The sequence below is a fragment of the Bombina bombina genome, chromosome 1 (genome assembly GCF_027579735.1).
Source record: "Bombina bombina isolate aBomBom1 chromosome 1, aBomBom1.pri, whole genome shotgun sequence".
Lineage (NCBI taxonomy): Eukaryota > Metazoa > Chordata > Amphibia > Anura > Bombinatoridae > Bombina > Bombina bombina.
Genome location: NC_069499.1, coordinates 1,346,365,786 through 1,346,389,536, shown reverse-complemented (window position 1 = coordinate 1,346,389,536; position 23,751 = coordinate 1,346,365,786). Strand labels below are relative to the sequence as shown.

The following is a 23,751-nucleotide window of genomic DNA, read 5'->3' as shown; positions in this document are numbered from 1 at the left end:
TATTTAGCAGGTAGTTTAGGGAGTTACGGGGCTCCAATAGACAGCGTAAGGCTTACTACGGCTGCATTTTGTGGCGAGGTGAAAATGGAGTAAGATTTCTCCATTTTCGCCACATAAGTCCTTACGCTGTATATTGGATACCAAACTGCGCTGGTTTGGTATACCTGCCTATGGCCCAAAAAACTATGGGCGAAGGCCGAAATATACGGGCGTAACTTCTAGGTTACGCCGTATATAGGATACCAAACCAGCGCAAATTTCAGCATCGCCGGCTTTTGCGGGCAACGCTGCATATCGGATTGGGCCCCATATTGGTTTCCGCTTTCTTTTACTTTTACAGACATGTCTAATACAATGTGCGGTTGCATCTAAAATGGCACCCTTCAAAAATTCCCACTGTTCTTGAACCCCTGTAATAAGAGTTTTCTCTTTTTAATAGTTGTTAAGGCATTCTCCCATGTATGAAAAATCAGCCTTCCTAAAGTCTAAAGCTTTTGTTATAGTCTGGGTGGACAGATTGATGATTACTGGAACCTAAGTTCTCACCTACAGACACAATTGCTCAAGTGATCCAGGTAATTTATTTCCTAAGCTGCAAGCATTTATGCTCATGGCACAAAGAACTTTTCTACTAGAATTTATGGAACTATAACTTGGATTAATATTTTTGGCATACTGTGGGGGGCAGGTGGATATATTAATGCTACCCCCCTTTACTAGTTTAAATGATTTCTAATAAAGCTCCCAGATATTCTGTTCCTTTAACATCCAAATGCAAGCCATCTCTCTTAAATAACCTATTATCTTGCCAAACAGAGCTATAATGGCCAATAAATTCAAATTCTCATTCCCTGCACCACTTATCTAACCAAGAATTAAATGTTATTATCTGCTCCATCTTTCCTGCTTCTTGGCCATACACAGGTAAAAAAACAGAAAATTATGGAGTTGATGCCACATTCTCTAAATGATTGCCTAGGTCACAAAACTCATTCTGAACAGCAGCAACATCATTACTAGCCAGATATATACACATATTAACACAATATATATATGTATATAATCATATACATATTTATTTAAAAATGCTGCCCATCACTGCGCTACTTACCCCCTTTGCTGCGCAATGCTTACTAGCAATGGGAACGCGAGCTTTCCTTCACATTGCGATTTACTTGTAATACCAGCAAACATTATTGTGCGCTGGTATGACAAAGTGGAGCGCTAAGATCGCTTGCTCGCAATCGATATTTAGCACTCCACTTGTAATATGTCACTCTTGCATTGCACTTCTAGGTGGGAGCAGCTCCCACACCAGTGTATGTGTGTGTGTGTGTGTGTGTGTATATATATATATATATATATATATATATATATATATATATATGGCTTTAGTGGACAATATTTTAAAACTATACTGAGAAACGAAGCCCAAATCGATACATAGCAAATATCTGGCCTACAGTGGTACAAAAATTCCTAAACTCTTTGGCTCTGAAGGGATAAATGGCATTTCAAATAGAAGCATAATCTTGGTCCATAAAAACACAGGTGATATGTGCTGACAAACAAGCTCTCTATGCAAAGTATCTTCATTAAAAAATTGTGTGTGCTTCCCAAATAGATTAGTATATCTTATAAAACCACCATAAATCCCAAATTTATACAGCCTGCAAATTTGCTATAAATGTTGATTGGATAAGAAAATAAAAACAAAAAAAAGTTGGTTCAAGTTCTTATCTAGGTGTGTATGATGGTAATATGTTTCTTAGCCTTAAATATAGTGCAACCATGTTGTGTTGAATAAGATACTAACTGCTAAACATTTACTGTATGTATTAAACTATTTTTTTAAATGTTATTTACATTTTTGATAGCCAAGAAAAATTGTTAAAAAACTTTTTAATAATTAATTTTAGGACAGTGTGACTGATAATTGTACAGGATCTTCTTTTGTACCCGTGTGTGTGATTTGAGCAGGTCAAAGTGCACCAAAAAGTGCAGCATGTGTTCAAATAGTTTTGTTATCTGTTAACTCCAAATCATATTTTATCTCTTTCCCATGTAGTATTCCCCTGTTTTACTCTGGTTGGTTTCTTCCATCCAAATTCTCTTATCCCTCCTCCTTTTGTTAAATCTGCAGCCTCTGGCTTCTTCCATAAGTGTCTCTTCATACAGAGAGCTGCCTGAAGCAAGTCATGGCCAGTAGTGCTGGGTCATTATTTTTCAGAGCCACGTTCCTGTGTCTATGTTTTACTCAACTTACAGCTGCATTTTGGCTTCTGAATGTTCTATTTCCCCCAAGCAACACACCTGAGGCTCCTATGAGAAACACCACTCCTCCAGTAATACTAGGTAAGACCTCAAACTCCCTTTTTAGTAACTTATATTGATGGAATTTTGTAGAATTTTTAAACAAAACTGCACATACATATACATACTAAGTTGTGTAGTAGCACAATCATACAGTTATTCTTTAATAATTTAGTTATAGGACAAGTCTTATATATAAGAATTATCATGACTTAATAATTTCAGAGCCAGGTGATCATTAAAGGGACACTGTACTGTAAAATTGTTTCCCCTTAATGTGTTTACAATGACTTGTTATACCAACTGCAGAGTATAAAATCTATGAGAAATTATACCTTTAGGTATATTTTTTGTGTATATAAAATAGCTGTCTCTGGTAATTGAAACCACAACCCAATGAAATGGGCTGAGATTCAAGGGAGAGCAGACCTCATTATCTTATCAATATTTGCACAAAATACTTCTTATCCTATCTCTCTATACACAGTGAGACCAATTCTTAGAGAGAACAATGGAAAATTATCATGTTATTATCTATCCCCTACCCACTAGGAGCTTGATTACTTCTAAACATTCTTGTTTACACAGCTTTTCTATAACCCGTACTTAAGTATTGAAATGTTCAGTATAAGTGTGGTAAAGGAGATAATTGTAAACAATGTAGTGTATAGGACACCTTCCCTTTAACCAGAGGTCTGCAGCCCCATCCAAAATGAAAGGGGGTCATTTCAAAACTACAACTCAAACTTCCTGGTAATTCACTCTCTGCTTATCAAAAAAAGAGGAAAAAAGGCAAATCTACATACTGTTATTTGATTATGCTAAAATACATATGTTAAACACATATATTAGTTTGTAACATGCAAAATAAGTTATATCAACATCAGCAATACCTTGGTCAATACCCTGGTTAATTTCACAAACCAAAAAATATATTTACAGTACATGAACATTTGTTATTTTAAAAACAAAGATGTAACACATTATACATTGCTGTCTTTTAGATGCAAAAATAAAAAATGCCCTTCATAGGTTAGATGGTCACAATAAAAATGCTCATCCTTTACCTAGTGTTAGTTTATTCATTACTCTATTGGGTCTATGGGTTCTACCTCCTAATACTACAAACATACAAATTGCCCACTAGATCGCTTTCTGGAATGGGCTGGGCCAGTGGTGCATTAGGTCAGTGTTTCTCAACTCCAGTCCTCAAGTACCCTTAACAGGCCAGATATTATGTGACATAATCAGTTGATAGATGAGAGCAGGTTAATAACCGTGGTTACCAATCAGCTGATTGTTTGACCTATGCTTTAATTAAGTTATCATGAACATCTGGCATGTTATGGGTACTTGAGGACTGGAGTTGAGAAACACTGCACTATGCCACAACAGGAAGTTGCATTACAGATCACCACCACCAGGGGCACCAAGCTGCAAGTAGGGTACTGGTGTCTAGTACTGAACTAGACATTCAGGTGTTTCAGCTGCCAATAAAATCTGTACAAAAAATGTATGTTTAAACATCCAGTTTTTCTAAATTCTGTAAGCAGCAGGTACATTTTTAAAGGCCTTTACAGATATGGTTCCAGAAAGTTTGCGTGCGTGTTTGTGTTACTGACACAAATGGTTAAATCACTGTTTTGAGTGTTTCTAGCACCCTAGAAGGGTGAAATCAATCAATAGATCAGCTATGAATATGGTGCATGGCTGAAACGCGTAAGTGTTTATGGGAAATGTTAGCCCCTGCTAGTTTCTGTTAGCTTTAAAAGCTTTTCAAATAAAGTTTGGGATTTTTAAGTTGATCACTACTGCTACCATATTCATTGTTTACTAAAACTAATCAATGTCTTGAATGCTATTAGAAGGCAAGGGGGTAAATCACTGCTCTGTGTCTGGAAACCAAGAGGTTAAATTATTGTTTTGTGCAGTGGCCTTTTCATGCTGGGAGCAGAAAAATGGGTACACAGGGTTCAATTCTTTTAAGCTCTCTGGCAAGATGATCTAAACCTCAACATCTAAGCCCAACAAGGATGCAACGTAAAACACTGGGGTCCTTTTGCACACAAGTAGAGCCGCCTCTGGCTTTGTGTGTATATAAGGGGGGTACAATCCCTGCTTTGTCTTTATTACTAGCAACAAGTTGGTAAAATTACTATTTAGTTATACAAAAATATAAACAGTTAGGCCAGGGACGTATTTTGGCCTAGGCAAACAATGCACTTGCCTAGGGTGTCAGTTTGAAGGGGGCAGCACATTTTTTGTGGCTTTATTTGTAGGAAACATACAGTTATTTTAGAAGTATTATACAGGTATATAATGGGAGATTTTGCCCAAGGAGCTTACATTTAAGGTGGGTATAATAAGAGACTGACCATGGAGCTTACGATTTAGAGGTAACACTGAACCTTTAATTTATTTAGTTAGCTTTTGCCTTTGTTCTGTTGGCTTTCAGCACTCAGTATTATGTTTGGGGAAGTATTGTTTCAAGAAATATGTGTTTGTTTGTTTTTATATATCTATTGCAGCAATAGATAGATGTGTGTGTGTGTCTGTGTATGTGTGTATGCAAATGTTTTGCAAGCCCTGGTAAACATTTACTAGGGAAATAACATGGAAAAGAAAAGATTAAAAAATTAATGTTACTCCATGAGCAAAAAAATGTATGGGCAAAAAAAACCTGGGGGGGGGTAGGTGGCAGCAGAATTTTGAGTGCCTAGGGCAGCACAAAACCTAAATATGCCACTGAGTTAGGCTGAGGTGGACCTAAGGTAGAATTTGGTGGTGCGACTATTGCACAACCCCACCAGCTGTTTATACCCCGTACTTGCTGACCTTGCAGTATTTTTTGTTAAAGAAAGCTACCAACCTTAGCTGCAGGTACAACAAGGAACATTGAAAGAAACATGAATTTCATCAGTAGAGTGTTCCTGCCATTTGCTTTAACAGCATAAACAGCTGCAGCTATAAGGCACAGCAGAAAAGTAGTTATTGCTGCAATGCACGTTGGGGAAGCTCTTATTGTCTCCCTTCAATAAAGCAGCCTGACAGAGAGCTCATCTTGATGTAACTTCAGATGCCTGGATAGGGATTGTGATGAGAATGCAAGGCTTAGAGAAAAGCAGGCATGATTTAGGAGATGCAAAGGATACGGCTCATGGTAAGAGGATACACAGAGGTAAAGGGGAGTAAACTAGAGGGGAACATGCATGGCAGAAAGTGGAAAGGATGAATAGGCAGGGAAAAGGGAAGACAAATTAAAAGTATAAGAGGAAAATAAGTGAGAGAGAAAATTGAACTAAGGAAGAAGATGAGAGCAAGATGGAAGTACACAGAGTGTTTGGCAAATTTGCAGAGAAAAAGTGTCTATTGTAAATGTATCTCCTAATAAAAGGAGCAAGAACACTAAAGGATATGTGTGTGACTAGTCTGCATGCACAAGAGGAACGTGTAGCAGAGAATATTTGCACAAGTACCATTGGTTGCCTAGTAATCAAATAATGCCAGTGTGCCTATAGAGAAACAGCACAGGACATAGTTCCTTATAAAACACATTTCCTAAGAAACCAAGGGATAGTTTAGTACCAGCAGCGAGGTCTTGGCAGAATAAGTAGAAGCAAATTACAAATCTGGTTTAGGGATGGAAGAGTGTCTGTATGCTTATGTTCCCCATCGCTTTCATTCTGCTGTTCAGATGTTCAGAGTAAATGTTACATTTAAATATCAAACATAACATTTGAGTATGAAATCTTTCTGAAGTGTTTGCCAATCAACATTTGAATTTTACATTTGAAAGTAAATACGTACTCAAAAATCGTACATGAGTGCTGCAGAATAGATTTCAGCATATGCGTATAGAATCAAATTCTCAATCTTCTCAAATGTTCCATTAAAGGGACATTAAACACTTTGAGATGGTAATATAAAATGATAAATTGTATATAATAAAACAGCTCTGCAATATACTTTCATTATTTATTTTGTCCTCTTTGCCTGTAATTCCATTCTGAAATGGTGAGCTTTTCAGTTCCTGTTAGAAATGGAAGTGCAGAACACTGTTAAATCAAGCACAACCATTGGCTGCACACTCTAATGACCTATGTATAACTGTCTCTAATTGGCCACAGCAGAGAAGGTAACACAAGTTACAACATGGCAGCTCCCAGTGTTTTATAGACACTAAAACTTTACACTTATTTTGTCACTTTTTAAACAACTATTGAAACTTTAAAAAATACATCTAAATGTTAGTCATGGACTAATCTTTTCTTTGAATGCATAATTCTATCTAGCATGTATTTAGTGTTTAATGTCCCTTTAAACAAAAGTGACAGAATTCATTATTTTAAATAATTTGTGAAAAACGTGCACTTCTATATAACAGGGTTTTTTTTGTTTTTTTTACCAAAGATGCATATTTTAAAGATAAGGTCTATGGCCTTCATGTGCCAGGTCAGTTGTCCTACTATATTAATCCTACAAATCCTGTGTAAGTGATGTTCACAGTCAGTATAGGAAAGAAGGACAAAGAGGCCACCTGGTCCTAGAATCTGAAAATTACAAAAAAGCATCTGGGCCTTGTATAAAATATCACCCAAACAGTAGTATAGTGTTCATGGTCTATGCTAGCAGTTAATACTTTTTATATAAGTTTAAAGCTATATATACACAACATTGTGTTTCACAGTTTGAGGTATTATTTGCAATGTGAGATAAAACAGAATTAGAGTGTAGGATGAAGAGAGATCCAGATTCAAAATGTTTTGTGTGTATCTCTCAGCACCACTGTGGAATTTATCAAAGAAATGGGCCACACTTCTCCTTAGCTCAGGGTTGGCTCCAAGGGGGGGGCATTGGGGGGCAATGCCCACCCAAATAGAATGCTGTGCTCCCTCAAAAATGATTGGTATGATCATACGCTTTAAAAATAATAAATAAAATAATGAATTGTTACGTAATGCTGCATGCTGGGGGCGGAGTTAGCTGGCGAACTGTGAGGTCGCATCACGCATCTGCAAGGAGCTCCGTGTCTTAACCTCTTATTTGGAATTGGAAGTTAATTAGAGACTTTCTGGACTTGTCTTTAACCTTATTAATTTTACCTAACTATCGTGAGTTACTCATTTTCTTAAACAATAGACCATGATAAGAATATGATTGTATTGCATTTTTGAGGTGTCAATAGAAGCCGGTAGCCCTTTTTAGACAGTGTCAGTAAACTTTAAAAATAATGTTATATAATTCTGCACATTATATTAGCCAAACATTTATAAAACATAATTTCCCCTATTAATTTAAAAACACAGGAGCGAGCTGCACTTAGTCTTATGGCGCGGTTGGGCCGGGCTGTGACTATACAGCTGGCCCGATGCGCTGAGTGAAACAGCGGGGTTTTTTTTAAATTAATAGGGGAAATTATGTTTTATAAATGTTTGGCTAATATAATGTTATATAATTCTGCACTATGTGCAGAATTATATAACATTATTTTTAAGGTTTACTGTCCCTTTAAGTAGACTGATATCCGTTAGTTATTGCATAACAGGTATAGCTAAATCTAATCTACAAAATTACCAGTACCTGAAAACCTAATATACTCACTGCTATTGCAAACAAAGAGGTTAATAATTGCATTGGGGGGTTTGGGTGCATGGCTGTTTAGGGGACATGACTGAGATTTGAGAATGAGTTTAAGGGTTTTGGATCATGGTGATTAAAGGGTGAATTGTTTTTAAGGAGCTATTGCACTGGGGGTCTCAAGTTTAATGGCTCTGTTTTAGTGCACTGCATAGGATTTAGACATCATTCTTTTACCTAGTGATTTAGCACATATTCTCCAAATGTTAATAGTGGGGGATAAGCCAGCCAGAAGCTACACTTCCTGCAGAATATGTAGGTCTGCTCTTATTTTGACTCTCATATATGCTTTGTAAATGCGCGCCCCCTCATGAAAAAAAATGCCCCCCAATTTCATTTGTTCTGGACCCAACCCTGCCTTAGCTAATTAAGCAAATGTATTTGTATACAGTGATGTAAATGCAAGAAGTATACAAAAATAAATTACATTTATAAATAGTACTTAATTTCCTAATTATTTTTTAACCTACAAAGGACTAGATTACAAGTGGCATTGTATTTAGCGGTTTTGCTAGCATGGAAACACCGCCAGCAGTAAAGTGTTAAAGTGATGGCAAGCTCTCCCCTTTTTAAAATCAGATCCTGAAGATGAGCTATAACTTACTTTTTAATATAAATATAAAATTCAAATACCCCAAGCTCCGCCGCTCACTTTAAAAGTAAAAAAAATAAATTGTGAGCTAACGGTTTTAATTGTTCTCCAATCAGCGCTCTATCTACAACAAAAGTGCCATATGGAGAGAGCACTGATTGGACAACAATTCAAACCGTTAGCTCACAGAAAAATTGACTTTTGAAGTGGGCTGCGGAGCATGGGGAATTTAAATTTTATATCTATATTAAAAAGTAAGTTATAGCACATCTTCATTACAACTGATGAAAGAAACTCCATCTAAAATATCACTAACATTCCGATTTTAAAAAAGGGAGAGTTTACTATCACTTTAATGCATGCTAGCTATTGTGAGTATTACAAGTTGAAAGTAAAATTTTTGAGTGCAAGACAAAGCCGACACGTAATCACTTGTGGACTTTTTATATCCCTACTGCGTTAACTTCTTCTCCCCCTAGACTTCAATGGAGAGCGCAAACTGAACACTTATCTCTTGCGAGATAACCCAACACTGTGTTAGACCAACTACGCTAACCTGAAGATAGTTGTGGATATTTTATCTCTTTTTTTATCTCTTGCGCGATAACCCGACACCGTGTTAGATCAACTGTGCTAACCCAAAGCTAGTTATGAATATTTTGCATTCCAATGTTCTTCACATAGAAGAAAATGTTCTATTTATTTTTAAATTGATATATATATATATGTATATAATTATTTTTTTTTAAAAGATATATCTATACCGGTATTTACAGTATAAAGGAATATATATAGGTATAGCTATATACAGATATACATAGGAATATCTATTTAGAAATACATAGAACATTTTCCCCTATGTGAAGAACATTGGAATGTAAAATATTTGCAGTACATACACAGTAAACACATTATTAAATATTAAAAAAAGTTTCATGTTTTCAGCAATTTAGTTAAAAAGGCTCCAAAGTGTATATACATATGTATATATGTGTATACATGTGTACATATCTGTTTATATGTGAATATATGTATGTATATACATATAAACACATATAAACATAAAAACACATGTATACACGCACACACACACACACACATATATATATATATATATATATATACAGTATATATATATATATATATATATATATATATATATATATATACATAGACACATTTAGACATGTAGATACAGTACATTAGATTATAGCTCTTTCCATTCAAATACCTTGTCATATATTTTATACCTTTTAACCCTTATAACTTTTTTTAATGTTTATATGAATATTTTTAATTAGATAGAGTATATATGAGTGTATTTTATTTTAATGTTTTATGTTGTGTATGGTGCAACTTTTTATTTAGCCGTAACCCTTTACGCGAGGACTTCAATTGCGATAACCTGACTAGCGCAAATTTAGTTTGCGCTTGTGCGGTCGCGTTTACTTTCAACTTGTATTATGTGCACAAGTTAGTGTGGGCACAATATTTCAATATTGCACAATAACATTAGTGATTAAAATGTAATTTTATTTTGAGGAAATATCTGTATCAGCCAATCCCATCATTGGTGACTGACTCCATACACCCTGCACTAAAGCCTTTTGCCTAGATTTAAATATTACAGCTTTTATTTTACCTACTCAGATTAAAAAAACACTAAATACATTTCATGCTCCTCCTTCTAATCATGGGTTCTGCCTTTATGGAACCTTAGTTACAATGCATATGTGCAGCAACTTTTCTTCATATACCTGAAAACACATTAGCACTGCAATGTAGTGAAAACTAGATTTAAACATGGCGGCAGTTATGACTAGAGAGAGGTGGCGCATAACCTAAATACTGTGCTTATAAACGGCCAGATTATGAGTTGCGCGTTAATAGTAACACGCAAGCGATAAAGGGTTTCTCAGGGCTGTTGGCGCGCTTTAGGTTTTCCGTTTATATTACAAAGTAAATGCAGTCACAATTTACGCTAGAATGATTACCACACCATCAGAGCTCTGGTTAACTGTTTCGCAAAATAAAAAAGTACAGCTACACTCATAATAACAGCATCCAATAAAAATTATTTTAAAAAATTGCTGCCGGAGAATACCGGCTTACTGAGTCTCTTCATCATCTATAATCAATTGGGATTTATATATCTGGCAACACCTCAGAAACTAAATAATAGGAGGCAGTGTGCAGAACTCTATTTCTACATCATCTTTAACAAAGATCACTATGGGAGAATCAGAAATACATCATCACCTACTACCATCCATGGAAAAGCTGGAGAAAATCTTTGAGAGGTTGCTTGACGGGGCGCCATATGACTACTTACTGAACAAACTCTGCTCCGCTAATGCATCGAGTAGTCAGCGAGAAAGAACCTTTGCAACCCGCAATCAAAATGGCGATGGCTCTATGGCGCCTATAGCACCTAGCAGTGCCCCTCGAAAAAACTACGCAGGGTGCCACAGCATTATACCCTAACACAGAGATCCGCATCCACCAAAGGACTCTAGATCTAAATCGGACCGCAAGTTTACTATGAAAACAGGACTAGCTCCGACTCGCATTAGGGATCACTACCCGACATCAACCACTCCACATTCACCGGCACCTACTAGATGGCACAACAGACCAGATGGAAGCTCCCAGCCGGACGAGACTACGAAGACAAAGCCGGGTAACATTGCCGACACCTCTAAGCAACAAGATGTTGTACACAAGGGCTCCGTGCATACATACGGAGTCGAGATGGTTATCCTCTCAGAGACTTCGCAGCAGGCGCTAAAGCAGACAAAGAGACTCCCCGCCATGCTCTTAGACCTGGGGTCTAACAATTCGGTCGGATTCAGATGGCGGAGATTTGCATTTACCACAGATGGGGACATAAGACTCTCTCAAAGTGATGACCAGTTCCCAATAATAGGAGAGGGGTAGGCTGCAGATGCCCCTCTTGGACGATACACCCTTGTCCAGCCTGGTCCCACAGAAGACTATTGCCTGTTCCCGTTGTATATGTAAATAATTTATTTTGCAAAGTTCTCTAGTCTTAAGTTTTATTTTCAAGACCCTAGGGGTATAGGAAGTTATTTTTGTTGGCAAGCAGGAAAGTATATTAGAGCAGACTACATCAGTTCAAATGTATGATAGAGTCCGGCACTGTGTTAGGTAATATCTTAGCGTGTTTGTTATGCCTTTTCCAAAGAATTTACATAAGCTATGTTGTGTTGTAGGGTTTATATATACAAATTTTCCCTTGCAGCTCAACTTTTGTTTTTATTTTTTTTATTTTTACTGTTTATTTCCAACCGGAGGATTATTACCATTAGAGCTATTTATAGAGGCTGCTGCTTTAAACCATATAAGTTAGATCCGACAGATTACTCAGGGTGTGATCTCCCTCCCCTCCGTGAGGCCTGCCGTGGGCGGGACAGCTTAAAATCCTAACAGGGCAGCAGCCATAAGCACAAATCTTTTTGCCCCCATGTCGGGGTTATAGCTCAAAATACATCTATTTGCTTTATCTTTAACTCCCACAAAGATTCATGCACCAAAATACAATATGTTGTTGCACATATATTTTTAACGCCCAGCACCAATTTTAATTTTTATCAATTCCCTAGTATAACCTAAACCATATCCCTAAAAGTTTTAAGTATAGATTATGTGTGAGTTCCGAATAAGCTGCTGTGAGGCTCTCTCAGACATAAACTAAGCTAGTGTATATCACTCACATGGTCACTGCTCCTTTTTTCTTTTTTCCCTTTTTACTCTCTCCCCCCCCCCCCCCCCTCCCCCCCAGCTCCTTTTGCTCTTCTTGTTTTTTATTTTTCTGTTTTTTTGTTCTGTGTTCCCAGTACTACACCTATCAGCCCTAGTAACTAGATCCATGAGTGGTCTATACAGTCAAGAATGGGAACAAAAAGGAAATACACTGACTCAAAGCATATGGTTATTTTTCTTGTTTTTCTGCACCTCACTAATAATGATTTAGTATATGCTATGTTTTCTCAGAGCCTGTATAATGTACTATAATGGTGATGTTTTACTTTGCTTCTTTTCTGGTGTATAATTTGTACATTCAACTCATGTCGTGTATTGTTATCTATAACTTAAATAAAGCTCTTTTGAAAAATTAAAAAAAACCAAAAAAAAACCCCCAAAAAAAGTCAAAGGGCTTTAACACTGAGATACATACATATATATGTCTGTGCATATGTATTTATGTATATGTATATGTATACAGTATATGCATTTACATACATATATACACATATAAACACCTAAATACATATGTATACATATATAGACATATATACAGTAAGTGCATTGGAGTCCTTTATATGTACTATGTATTTGTAAATAGATATTCATTTATAGATATTTATCTGTATATATCTATACCTATATATAATCATCTATTTATATAGGTATAAATATATATTTCTCAAAAAACAATAATATATATATATGTATGTATTTATGAATAAATAGAGCACATTTCTCTATGTGAAGAGCATTGGAATGTGAACTATTAATATTTTCATGTTGGGTTAGCGCACATGAGAATATGGAATTGTGTTTGCGCGCAAGTAGGGTGTTCGTTTTTTTACACGTTTTTTGCTCCATTGACTTATATGGGGGAATAGGTTATCGCGCGTGTTATATCCGTTCAGCTTTTTACGCGTATTGGGCTAGTGCAGCAGCGAAAATAATTTACTTTCAACTCATGATATGAGCACAACCTGACGCGCACAAAAAGCTTACTTGTAGCGCAGTTAACACTTGAGCGGGAGTGTTGTAATCTGACTCTAAGGGGTAGATTTAACAAGGGACGAAACGCCGGAAACAGCAGTTATAAAGCAGCGGTCTACAGACCGCTGCTCCGTAACTTTTCCGCTGCTTCTGAGGCTGTGGTCTTCAATCCGCCCGATCCTATACGATAGGGCTGATTGACACCCCCTGCTAGCGGCCGATTGGCCACGAATCTGCAGGGGGCGGCATTGCACAAATGGTTCACAAAAAGTGCTTGTGCAATGGTAAATGCCGACAGCATATACTGATGGCATTTATCGATGTGCAGCGGACATGATACTCTACATTGTATCATGTCCGCTCGCACTTTAATACACCGGCCCCTGTTTTATGTCCCTTTAGGATTGCTAAAATGTATAACATATCGGCTTTCACTATGTTTGCTAGTCCGATGCTTTATGCACTGCACTCTCCACTAAAGACTGTTCAAATAAAGGAATGTCTCTTAAATTAAAGATATACAGGAGCTTCTTAAAGGGACACTGTACTGTAAAATTTGTTTCATCTTATTGTGTTTCCCGTGACTTGTTATACAGTATTAAATGTGTGAAAAATTGCTACTTTAGTTATATTTTAGTATTTAATATACCCATTCAAATGGGCTGATTATGCCTCAAAATCCACCTGAAACACCTACAGCAGACACCTACGGATATAACACCTTCATTCTGTGTTAGCCGTCGAATGAAGAGGATGCTCCGCGTCGGATGTCTTGAAGATGGACCCGTTCCGCGCCGGATGGATGAAGATAGAAGATGCCATCTGGATGAAGACTTCTGCCCGTCTGGAGGACCACTTTGCCCGGCTTGAATGAAGACTTCTACCGGCTTCATTGAGGACTTCAGCCCGGTTGGATGAAGACTTCTCCCGGTAAGGTGATCTTCAAGGGGTTAGTGTTAGTTTTTCTTAAGGGGGTATTGGGTGGGTTTTAGAGTAGGGTTGGTTGTGTGGGTGGTGGGTTTTAATGTTGGGGGGGTTGTAATTTTTTTTACAGGTAAAAGAGCTGATTACTTTGGGGCAATGCCCCGTAAATGGCCCTTTTTAAGGGCTATTTGTAATTTAGTGTAGGGTAGGGCTTTTTTTATTTTGGGGGGGGGGGGGCTTTTTTATTTTGTTAGCGGGATTATATTAGGTATAATTAGTTTAAAAATCTTGTAATTTGTTTATTATTTTCTGTAATTTAGTGTTTGTTTTTTTCGTACTTTAGATAATTTCATTTAATTGTATTTAATTTAGGGAAATAATTTAATTGTAGTGTAGTGTTAGGCGTAATTGTAACTTAGGTTAGGTTTAATTTTACAGGTACTTTTGTATTTATTTTAACTTGGTAGTTATTAAATAGTTAATAACTATTTAATAACTATTGTACCTAGTTAAAATAAATATAAACTTGCCTGTAAAGTAAAAATAAACCCTAAGCTAGATACAATGTAAGTATTAGTTATATTGTAGCTAGCTTAGGGTTTATTTTATAGGTAAGTATTTAGTTTTAAAGGGACAGTCAACCATAGAATTGTTATTGTTTTAAAAGATAGATAATCCCTTTATTACTCATTCCCCAGTTTTGCATAACCAACACAGTTATATTAATGTACTTTTCACCTTTGTGATTACCTTGTATCTAGGAACCTTCTTCCAGTTCCCTGATCACATGACTGTGACTGTTTATTATCTATTGTCTTAAATTTAGCATTGTATTGTGCTAGATCTTAAATAACTTTCTGTGCCTGAACACAGTGTTATCTATATGGCCCACGTGTACTTTCTGTCTCTTTGTGTTGAAAAGAGATTTAAAAAGCATGTGATAAGAGGCAGCCCTCAAAGGCTTAGAAATTAGCATATGAGCCTACCTATGTTTAGTTTAAACTAAGAATACCAAGAGAAAAAAGCAAATTTGATGATAAAAGTAAATTGGAAAGTCAATTAAAATTAAAAGTCCTATCTGAATAATGAAAGTTTAATTTATACTTGACTGTCCCTTTAAATAGGAATAATCTAGTTAATTATAGTGATTAAGTGGCGGCGACGTTGGGGGCGGCAGATTAGGGGTTAATAAATGTTGGTAGGTATCGGAGATGTTAGGGACGGCATATTAGGGGTTAATAATATTTAACTAATGTTTGCGATGCGGGAGTGTGGCGGTTTAGGGGTTAATATATTTATTATAGTGGTGGCGATGTCTGGTTCGGCAGATTAGGGGTTAAAAAGTTTATTTTAGTGTTTGGGATGTGGGGGGGGGCTCGTTTTAGGGGTTAATAGGTAGTTTATGGGTGTTAGTGTACTTTTTAGCACTTTAGTTAAGAGTTTTATGCTATGGCGTTGTAGTGTAAAACTCTTAACTACTGACTTTAGAATGAGTTACCAGTCTTGACAGGAGAGGGTGTACCGCTCACTGTTTGTCAGACTCGTAATACCGGCGCTATGCAAGTCCCATTGAAAAAATAGGATACGCAATTTACCTAAGTGGATTTGCGGTATTTCCAAGTCTGGCCAAAAAAGTGAGCGGTACACCTGTACCTTCAAGACTCGTAATACCAGCGGGCGTTAAAAAGCAGTGTTGGGACCGGCCAACGCTGCTTTTTAAGCCTAGCACACAACTCGAAATCTAGCCGATAGTATGGAAAAAAGAACGCTAAAACCCAATAGGGTGTACCTACGCTAGGGTGATGCAGCTATCAGACACACACTGCGGAGAGCACCACCCCCAGGGAATAGTGTACAAAAATTGTTAAGAAAGAAAAAGGGATGGTCTAGCGCAAAACCTGATGTAGGGGAGAAAAACACACCTAGGAGCGATATGAGTTGGAATGGTTGTGAACAATTAAACCTACAAATCACCCTGGTGGATTATAATAAATGGATAAATAATTAAATAAATAAATAAAAAAAAAATAAAAAAGTAATAAATAATAACACAAAAATAAATTGATCAATTAGATGGTCACAAAAAAAACACACAGCAGACAACCAATACAGTTCATAGAGTTAGAGAAGGAGGGCTGAAGTGCACATTTGAAAGAATGAAACAGTCCTGATATAAAAAACAGCAGAGTTCTAGATGATAGAGAAAAAGCACACACTTCTTGAAATCCTCCCCTTGTGATTAGTCTTACTTACAAGAAATGCCCTCAATCCTATGAGGTAAGTGGGAGCCCATCAAAAGAGAACAATATCAGCATGTGTAACCACATCTACAGGAAATTCATCGTAGAGGAAGGGATACTGAATCCGGATGAGTAGTATTTGGGCTGGAGGTCCTGTTTTCCACGTAAATGCAACTTGTACAGCTAATGCTTCCCAATGGGGGAGAAAATACAAAGATACACACAGAGGCAATAAAAATACAATCAGCTCCTTAAATCAAATAACCTCAATCGAATGTTTTTATTATATATTTTTTTTTTTTTTTTTTAACATATCATTTTTATTAGTGTGGAGTAGGGCGATACAAATACAATCACGTTATAGTAAAGCATAAATACGCAAACAACCAAGAACAATACAGTTATGTGATACAGTTAATGTCGACATCTTGTACATTCAATACAATGATTTTGCAATATGAGTTTTTTGGATGTAGTGTCATATATCAGCATATGCCCCTAATAACCCCCACCTATCCATTTTCCATTTTCTTAGTAGTCCTACTTACTACCTATCTATATTAACCTAAACAATAAAACTCAACAAATCTCAATAAATAACTGTAGATACTAACGTGAAGCTAGCCCCCAGAAGGCCCGACGGCGGTGGAAGAAAAAAAAAAAAAAGGGGAGAAGAAGAGTACAAGGGGGAGTACAGGAGGGGGGAAGTAGAGAGGGGGGAAGAGAGAAGAGTTCTATCCTAGGTTCATCGGTTCAGTAAGTTAGTGCTCCCACTCGCCCCTCAGCCCTCCCTCCAAGAAGGCAGCTGAGTCTTTAAATGGGAACAGTATTTGTCTTTGTATCTCTAGTTCAAAGGTGAGTATAAGCCTGCGCCATTTACGCAAGAAATGGCCCAGTCTATTTTGAACATCCATCCTGACATCCACCTGCTCAATGAATATCTGTGTTCTGAGTAGGTTCTTAAAGCCTTGAAAAGAGGGGCCTCTCCTCCCCGTCCACTTATTTAGAATACATTTTCTAGCTAACAATATTATCAGACTCAGCACTGCATCTTGTTGTTTGTGTTGTGATTCCCAGTGTAAGAAAATGACAGTTTCCGGTAGGATTGTGAGTCTTATCTGTAAAGCTTGATTAATCCAGTATTGTATTTTACCCCAATATTGCCTGACTGTTGGGCATTCCCAAATATAGTGTAAAAGGGTAGGGGCTTCCATTGAGCACTTTGCACACACGTTAGGGTGCATTGGCACCCATTTAGCCAGATGTCTCGGAGGGAGGTACGCTCTGTGAAGAAAGCGAACCTGTGTTTCCCTGAACCCGGCCAACAAAGTGGCTAACTTAGTTCTCTCCAGCCCTGTTCGATTATCCTCCCACGAAACTTCACTAACTCCCTCTCTGGACCAACCCGTCCGAAGCTTTTCTCGCACACCCTCCAAATGTTTATGTATGAGTGATTGGTAAATTTCGGATAGAGAGAATCTCCCCATCTGGTACAGCGCCTGAGTCACCTGGAAGGGAGAACCCTCCCAGAATTCAGATGTGTCTCTTATTAAGGCAGTGGTATAATGCCGCGCCTGTAGGAAGGCAAAGAAGTGTGTCCTTGGCAGGCCAAATTCCCGTTGTAAGGTCCCAAAGGTTTTGACCTCTTTTGACAGAGGGTCCAGAAATTGTTTAAGGGATCTCAGCCCTCTTTGTTCCCATATCAGGAAAGGTTGTGTTTCTGACCCAGCCGGGAAGTCAGGGTTTTTAACAAAGGGTAAGTAATTTGAGGCATGGCATGATCTCTTCAGAAATTTGTGAGCCTGGTGCCAGGCTTTTAAGGGGTCTGTAAAAAGCATATTGAGGCCCAGGGCCTTCACCGATTTCATATTTGTAATGTGTGGCAGGTATGCCAGGGAGACATTCCCCAGAACTGCCCGTTCCAAAGCGGGTTGACAGAAGTGATGAGTGCCCACCTGCCAGTCAAGCACCAAGCGTATCAAGGCTGCCCAGTTATACAACTTGAAGTCTGGCAAAGCCAGACCCCCATTAAGGAAATGCATACTTAGCTTTTCTCTGGAGATGCGTGGCTTCCCCCCTTTCCATATGAAACGGGTCGCTGCCGCATTCAACCTTTTGACGTCAGTTTTGTTTAGAAGCATGGGTAACATTAAAAGAGGATAGAGAAGACGAGGCAGCACTACCATTTTGAGCAGGCTCACCCTGCCTGATAACGAGAGGGGCAGAGATCTCCAGCTATTCATCTGAGCCTGTAGTTTTGAGCAAATAGGTGTCAAGTTGTTAGCATAGAGTTTGTTAGGATTGGCAGAGATCCTAATGCCAAGGTATGTGATGTCATGCTTGGCTACGGTGAACGGGAACTCTCCATCCCTACAGGTCTTTCTGTGTAACCATAAGATCTCCGACTTCTGCATATTCACTTTATAGCCTGAGAACAGGCCAAACTCAGTGAGGATCTCGAGTATAGGTGGTATGTTAGTTTGGGGGTCTTGGACGAACAAGAGCATATCGTCCATGTACAACGCCAGGTGTTGCGGATGACCCACCGCGTCAATGCCGGGAAAGGCATGCCGCAATCTGATTGCCAGTGGCTCCAAGGCTATGTTAAAAAGAAGAGGCGACAGAGGACAACCCTGTCGCGTTCCTCTATGTAGATGAATGTTGGTGGAGAATGTATTATTAACAAGAATGTTGGCATATGGAGCGTGATACAGATTTTTGATAAACTCAAGAAACTGGCCAGAGAAAGCTGCCTTGGTCATGGTGTGGAAGAGATGGTCCCATTCTGCCCCGTCAAAGGCCTTCTCTGCGTCAAGAGACATCAGGAAGGCCTCCTCCCCATTCTTTACGGAGTCGTCATGTTTTTTGGTCCAGTAGTGATGAGATCTGTGGAATGTTGACACCTTTCCAGAATTCATCTCTCCTCGCCACTCCAGTAGCTTGTTCGCTGGAGTATAAAGCGGAATAATATTCCGCAAATGCCTCTGCGATTGACTCTGCATCCTTTACAATTTTACCCTGAGCTTTCAGTGCCGCCACATGCTTAGAGGTAGTGTTGATATTTACCAAGGATGCCATAAGCTTCCCGGACTTGTCCCCAAACCTATAGTATTTACCTCTAGATCGTAACAGTGCCTGTGAGGCCTGACTGGCAAGTAGCGCATCATATTCCCTCTTTGCGGTTTTATATTTGCCATAGTTAGGGCTGGAGGGTGCCAAACAGTAAACACGATAGGTTTCAGTTAGGCTTTCCCTGAGTCTCTCGAGTCTCTCTGTACATTGTTTTTTCCTGCGAGCCAGGAATGCGATAATGTTACCCGACAGGACAGCCTTAGCCGCTGTCCAAAACAGCTCTGGGGAGTCCGTGTGTTGTGCATTAGTTGCCTGATAGTCATCCCAGGAATGAACCAGGTAATTTTGGAATTCCTGTGAATGAAGGAGATGTTTTGGAAATCTTAGTGTACGTCTGTTAGAGATTGGTGGATTCTTATTAAGGAAGAGTGCAATGGGCGCGTGGTCCGAGACCACCACATCCCCAATTTTGGTGTCAATAATGTGTGTGAGTAAGGAGTTTGAGACCAAAAAGAGGTCTATACGAGACAAAGTGGGAGACGCGCGTGACGCACACGTGTAATCTTTCCCGTCAGGGTTCAGCTGTCTCCAAATGTCTACCACATCCAGGGAGCTGCCCAAGAGCGCAAAGATGTCCTTTTCGTATTTCTCCGAAGTTCTGGCTGATTTACCAATTTTCCCCCCCTGTGGCACTCTTAGCCTATCGCAATGAGAGTTGGGTGTGAGATTGAAGTCCCCTCCCAGGATTATGTGTGTACCCAGATAGGGGGTAATGACTGCAACCATAGTGTTCCAGAATGCTCTATCCCTTTGGTTAGGGGCGTAGATATTGCATAAAGTGTAAACTTTCCCTGAAAGGCAAATTTGTACCAATATGTATCTACCCTCTGGGTCTTTAAGTACCTCCCTAATTTCGTATTCCAGCCTCTTCCCCAAGAGTATTGCCACTCCCCTACTGGCCGAGCTATAGGAGGCATATTCAACCCTCCCCACCCAATCCGACTTCAGTTTCTCATGTTCTAAATCTAGGAGATGCGTTTCCTGAAGGAACGCGATCTCTGCTTTCTTTTTTCTAAGGTGAGTAAGAATTGTTTTCCTCTTTATTGGGGAGTGAATACCTCCAACGTTCCATGAGTAGAGATTAAATGTCAATTAACCAACTAGAACCCATAAGCATGGTGTGAGTATGAGTGTAGGTTGTCAATACATACAAGAAGGCAATCAAAGAATTGGAAGAGGGAGGAGAGAGAGGAGGGACAGGAGAGGGAAAAGGGGAGAGAGAAAGAAAGAAGAAAGAAAAAAAAACAAAAAAAAACCCCTCTCACCGCACCGTACAGGCTTCCGGTTCAGCCTCCCTATGCGACGAGCCACCGCCAGGCCCCCGTGAGTAGCCAGCTTCGCTTTTTCCAAGAGCTGCTCTATGGTAAAGAAAAAAGGGTTTATTATCCCAACATTCAATATACCTATTTGGCTTTGCAGGAAAGGTATTTTATGCATATTAAAAAAACTCAGACCCTTCAGACATTTTAAGAACAGTTTCCCGAGCCTCTCGTATAGAGAACCTGATCTCTTAAAGTCTCGAGCTTGCATAGTAACAATCAACTTTTGTTCTACATAGTAAACAAGAGAATCTAGGCTTTCGGCCCATGTTATTATCAGGTGAACATGTGGGTAGAACAACATAGACAGAGTTAACAAAATTCTAAACTTCAAACAGCCTATAAACAAACAATAAAAAAAAAACAACTTGTAGATTTCCCTAGAGAGGGATATGGCCCCTTATGGTCTGTTCCCTGAAAATCAGTTAATGATCTAACATAGCTATTTGACTCATAGGTCTCACCCGTATCTTTCAGCTGAATTGTGTGGCATTGACATTTCCCCCCCAATAAAAACGTCCCAGCAAGGACAACTAACCTCAAAACGTAACTTGTACATGATATCTCGGGTCGTTTCTTGTTAGATAGACTCTGAAATCTGTTTTACAATAGGGTGAGCATCTATCTGACTGGTTTCCTGAAAGGGGTCTACAATGGAACTTTGAGAGGCCTGTTCAGTGCCTGCCCTGTTTCTTCGCTCACTGTTTTTATTGCGGCTTCACATTGTGTGATTAGTTAAAAATTTCTCCATGTACCCATAAAGCAGTTAAAAAAAAAAAGAAAAAAAAAAGAAAGAAAAACAGATGGGTGTAACACAAGTGAAGATAGAATAACACAGTGAATCCAAACACAGTATAGATAATATAAACCCAGCTATACCATACAGTAAATTTGTTGCAGGAAAATGCGTTTGCTGAGTTCAGTAATCTAAGGATTGCAGGCCATAAAAGAGATTCTAGTGGAAAAATGCAATATCACCTTACAGCATGTAACACAGTTTCAGCCTGATGAAAAATAAACAGATTACAAAGAGTAACTTTCAACTGTCACTCATTCTCTGGATGTAGGTTATAGCCTGCGCTCAAGGTGCCACATACAAGTACTTTTCTCAGATATAACCACTCACTCCTGTCTCTTTCATACAGTTTCTTTCACATCAAATTAGGTGTCCTTTAATAAGGCAAAAGTTCAACCACAATGTATCCTTATCACCATACACCGGGTAGTGCACAGCAGCTGCTCTAAGTAGGTAAGGCTGTCTCAGTGGTTAAGGTGATGCTGCGTGGGCTTCCCGGCCCTATGTATGAGTGGCCCTGTGCCTGTAAGGTATGCCTCCAGTTGCTCCAGTTAAAAGTCAGTAGCTTTGGTGGATCCCAATGTCCCTGTGTGTCTGCTATAACACTGTACAGCCCAGTGTGTCATAGGGCTCTGAGAGATATAAGCAAGATCAGTCCAGAGTCTAACTGCCACGTGATATGCTGTGACTTGTTATGTGGCTTTTGATCCCAGGGGCCCCACCAGGGGGGCGCAGCAATCTTTAGGGCTTGTATCAAAGTAGGGCTGTATAGTAGTGGCCAATGTCACAGGAGTTATCCCGGGTGTAAAAGGTATAGAGGCAAATATGGCTTAAACCCCAGGCAGCGTTCCGGTCTCACTGCCGTTGTGCAGGGGCATGGGGGGAAAAAGGAGAGCGTCTTTAAGAGGACCGGTTGGTCCGTTAACAGTGTGTGAGCCTAAGCGTCCCTCTGTCTCCCGGTGCCCAGCACTGTGTCTCTCAGTCAGCTCTTACCCACCGCACTTGTCTCCTTGTCCCCGCTCGGCCGTTATTAAAGATGGCGCCGGTTTTCACGCCAAAGGAGATTTCTCTGCGCGTGTGGAAGAGCCAAAAGGGGATTTCGGGATCCTGTGGTCGATAACGGGAATCTCCCGTGTCTGCGTGCCGCCAGAGTACCTTCCTCCTACCAGGTGTTCTTTACTCTCCTTTGCAAGCGGTCTGTCTGTTCGCGGCCACAGGGTAGCAATCTGCTCCTCTCAGGGCTGGGGAGATCCTTCACTTCTGCCCCGGTTGCGCTCTCCTAAGGCCAATGTTCCTTGCGGCCTTCCGGTGGTGGAGCGGTGTCGTGCTCACCCGATCTCTATGGAGGTCTGATAAAAGTAGAATCCCCCACTCCGGGCAGCAGAATCTGCCAAGGAAAAGATCGCTGGATATGAGATCCACTAAATGCTCCCGTGCTAGTTACAAATTGTGGATTCCAGGCTGTATATAACCTACATTAGTATTGTCAAAGCACGGAGCTCTTTGTCTTTGCTGCTAACTCTTAAGCCAGCCCACTGGAAGTCTATATTTGTTTTTTAATAAATAAAACATTCTTTTACTTATTGGAGTAGTGGAATCACCTTGATTATTGTGTCCACTCTGATGTGGCTTGGTTACACATCCATTTACCCATCTGGTCCTGCATACCGTTTTGCCTCTACTCGAGAGCCTGGAGTTGGTGAGCTGGTACACCATTCTAAATATACCAGTCTGCTTCTACTAGCACATAGGTGTGCTTGAGTGAAATGTGAGTACCTATTTGGCTTTTACATACTATTGCCATATTGATCTGGTTGATGTGCACATGTAGTGCTTTCCTTGCATTTTAGAACATTCTGGTTTGGAAATCCCTGAGTGGGTGAGCTGATACACCCCTAAGTATATCAGCATATTTCTACTAGCACACAAGGGTGCTCTAACAAAATTTGAGTACCCATTTGGCTAACTTTGAATTTTATTTTTCATGATCTGTTTGGTGGATCTACACATGAGGCGCCCCTTTGTTCTTCTCTCATTCTTAGT

General features: G+C 39.2%; 1 protein-coding gene across 1 annotated transcript in view; it reads left to right on the top strand.

Moving 5' to 3' along the window:
• Positions 1 to 2,088: 2,088 nt before the first annotated feature.
• Positions 2,089 to 23,751, top strand: part of LCAT (lecithin-cholesterol acyltransferase) — a 167,815-nt gene continuing 146,152 nt past the window's right edge. Inside the window, exon 1 of the mRNA XM_053695326.1 lies at positions 2,089 to 2,355. Within this exon, the coding sequence (XP_053551301.1) occupies positions 2,199 to 2,355 (157 nt within the window). The 5' untranslated portion in view covers positions 2,089 to 2,198. The remainder of the gene's footprint in view (positions 2,356 to 23,751) is intronic.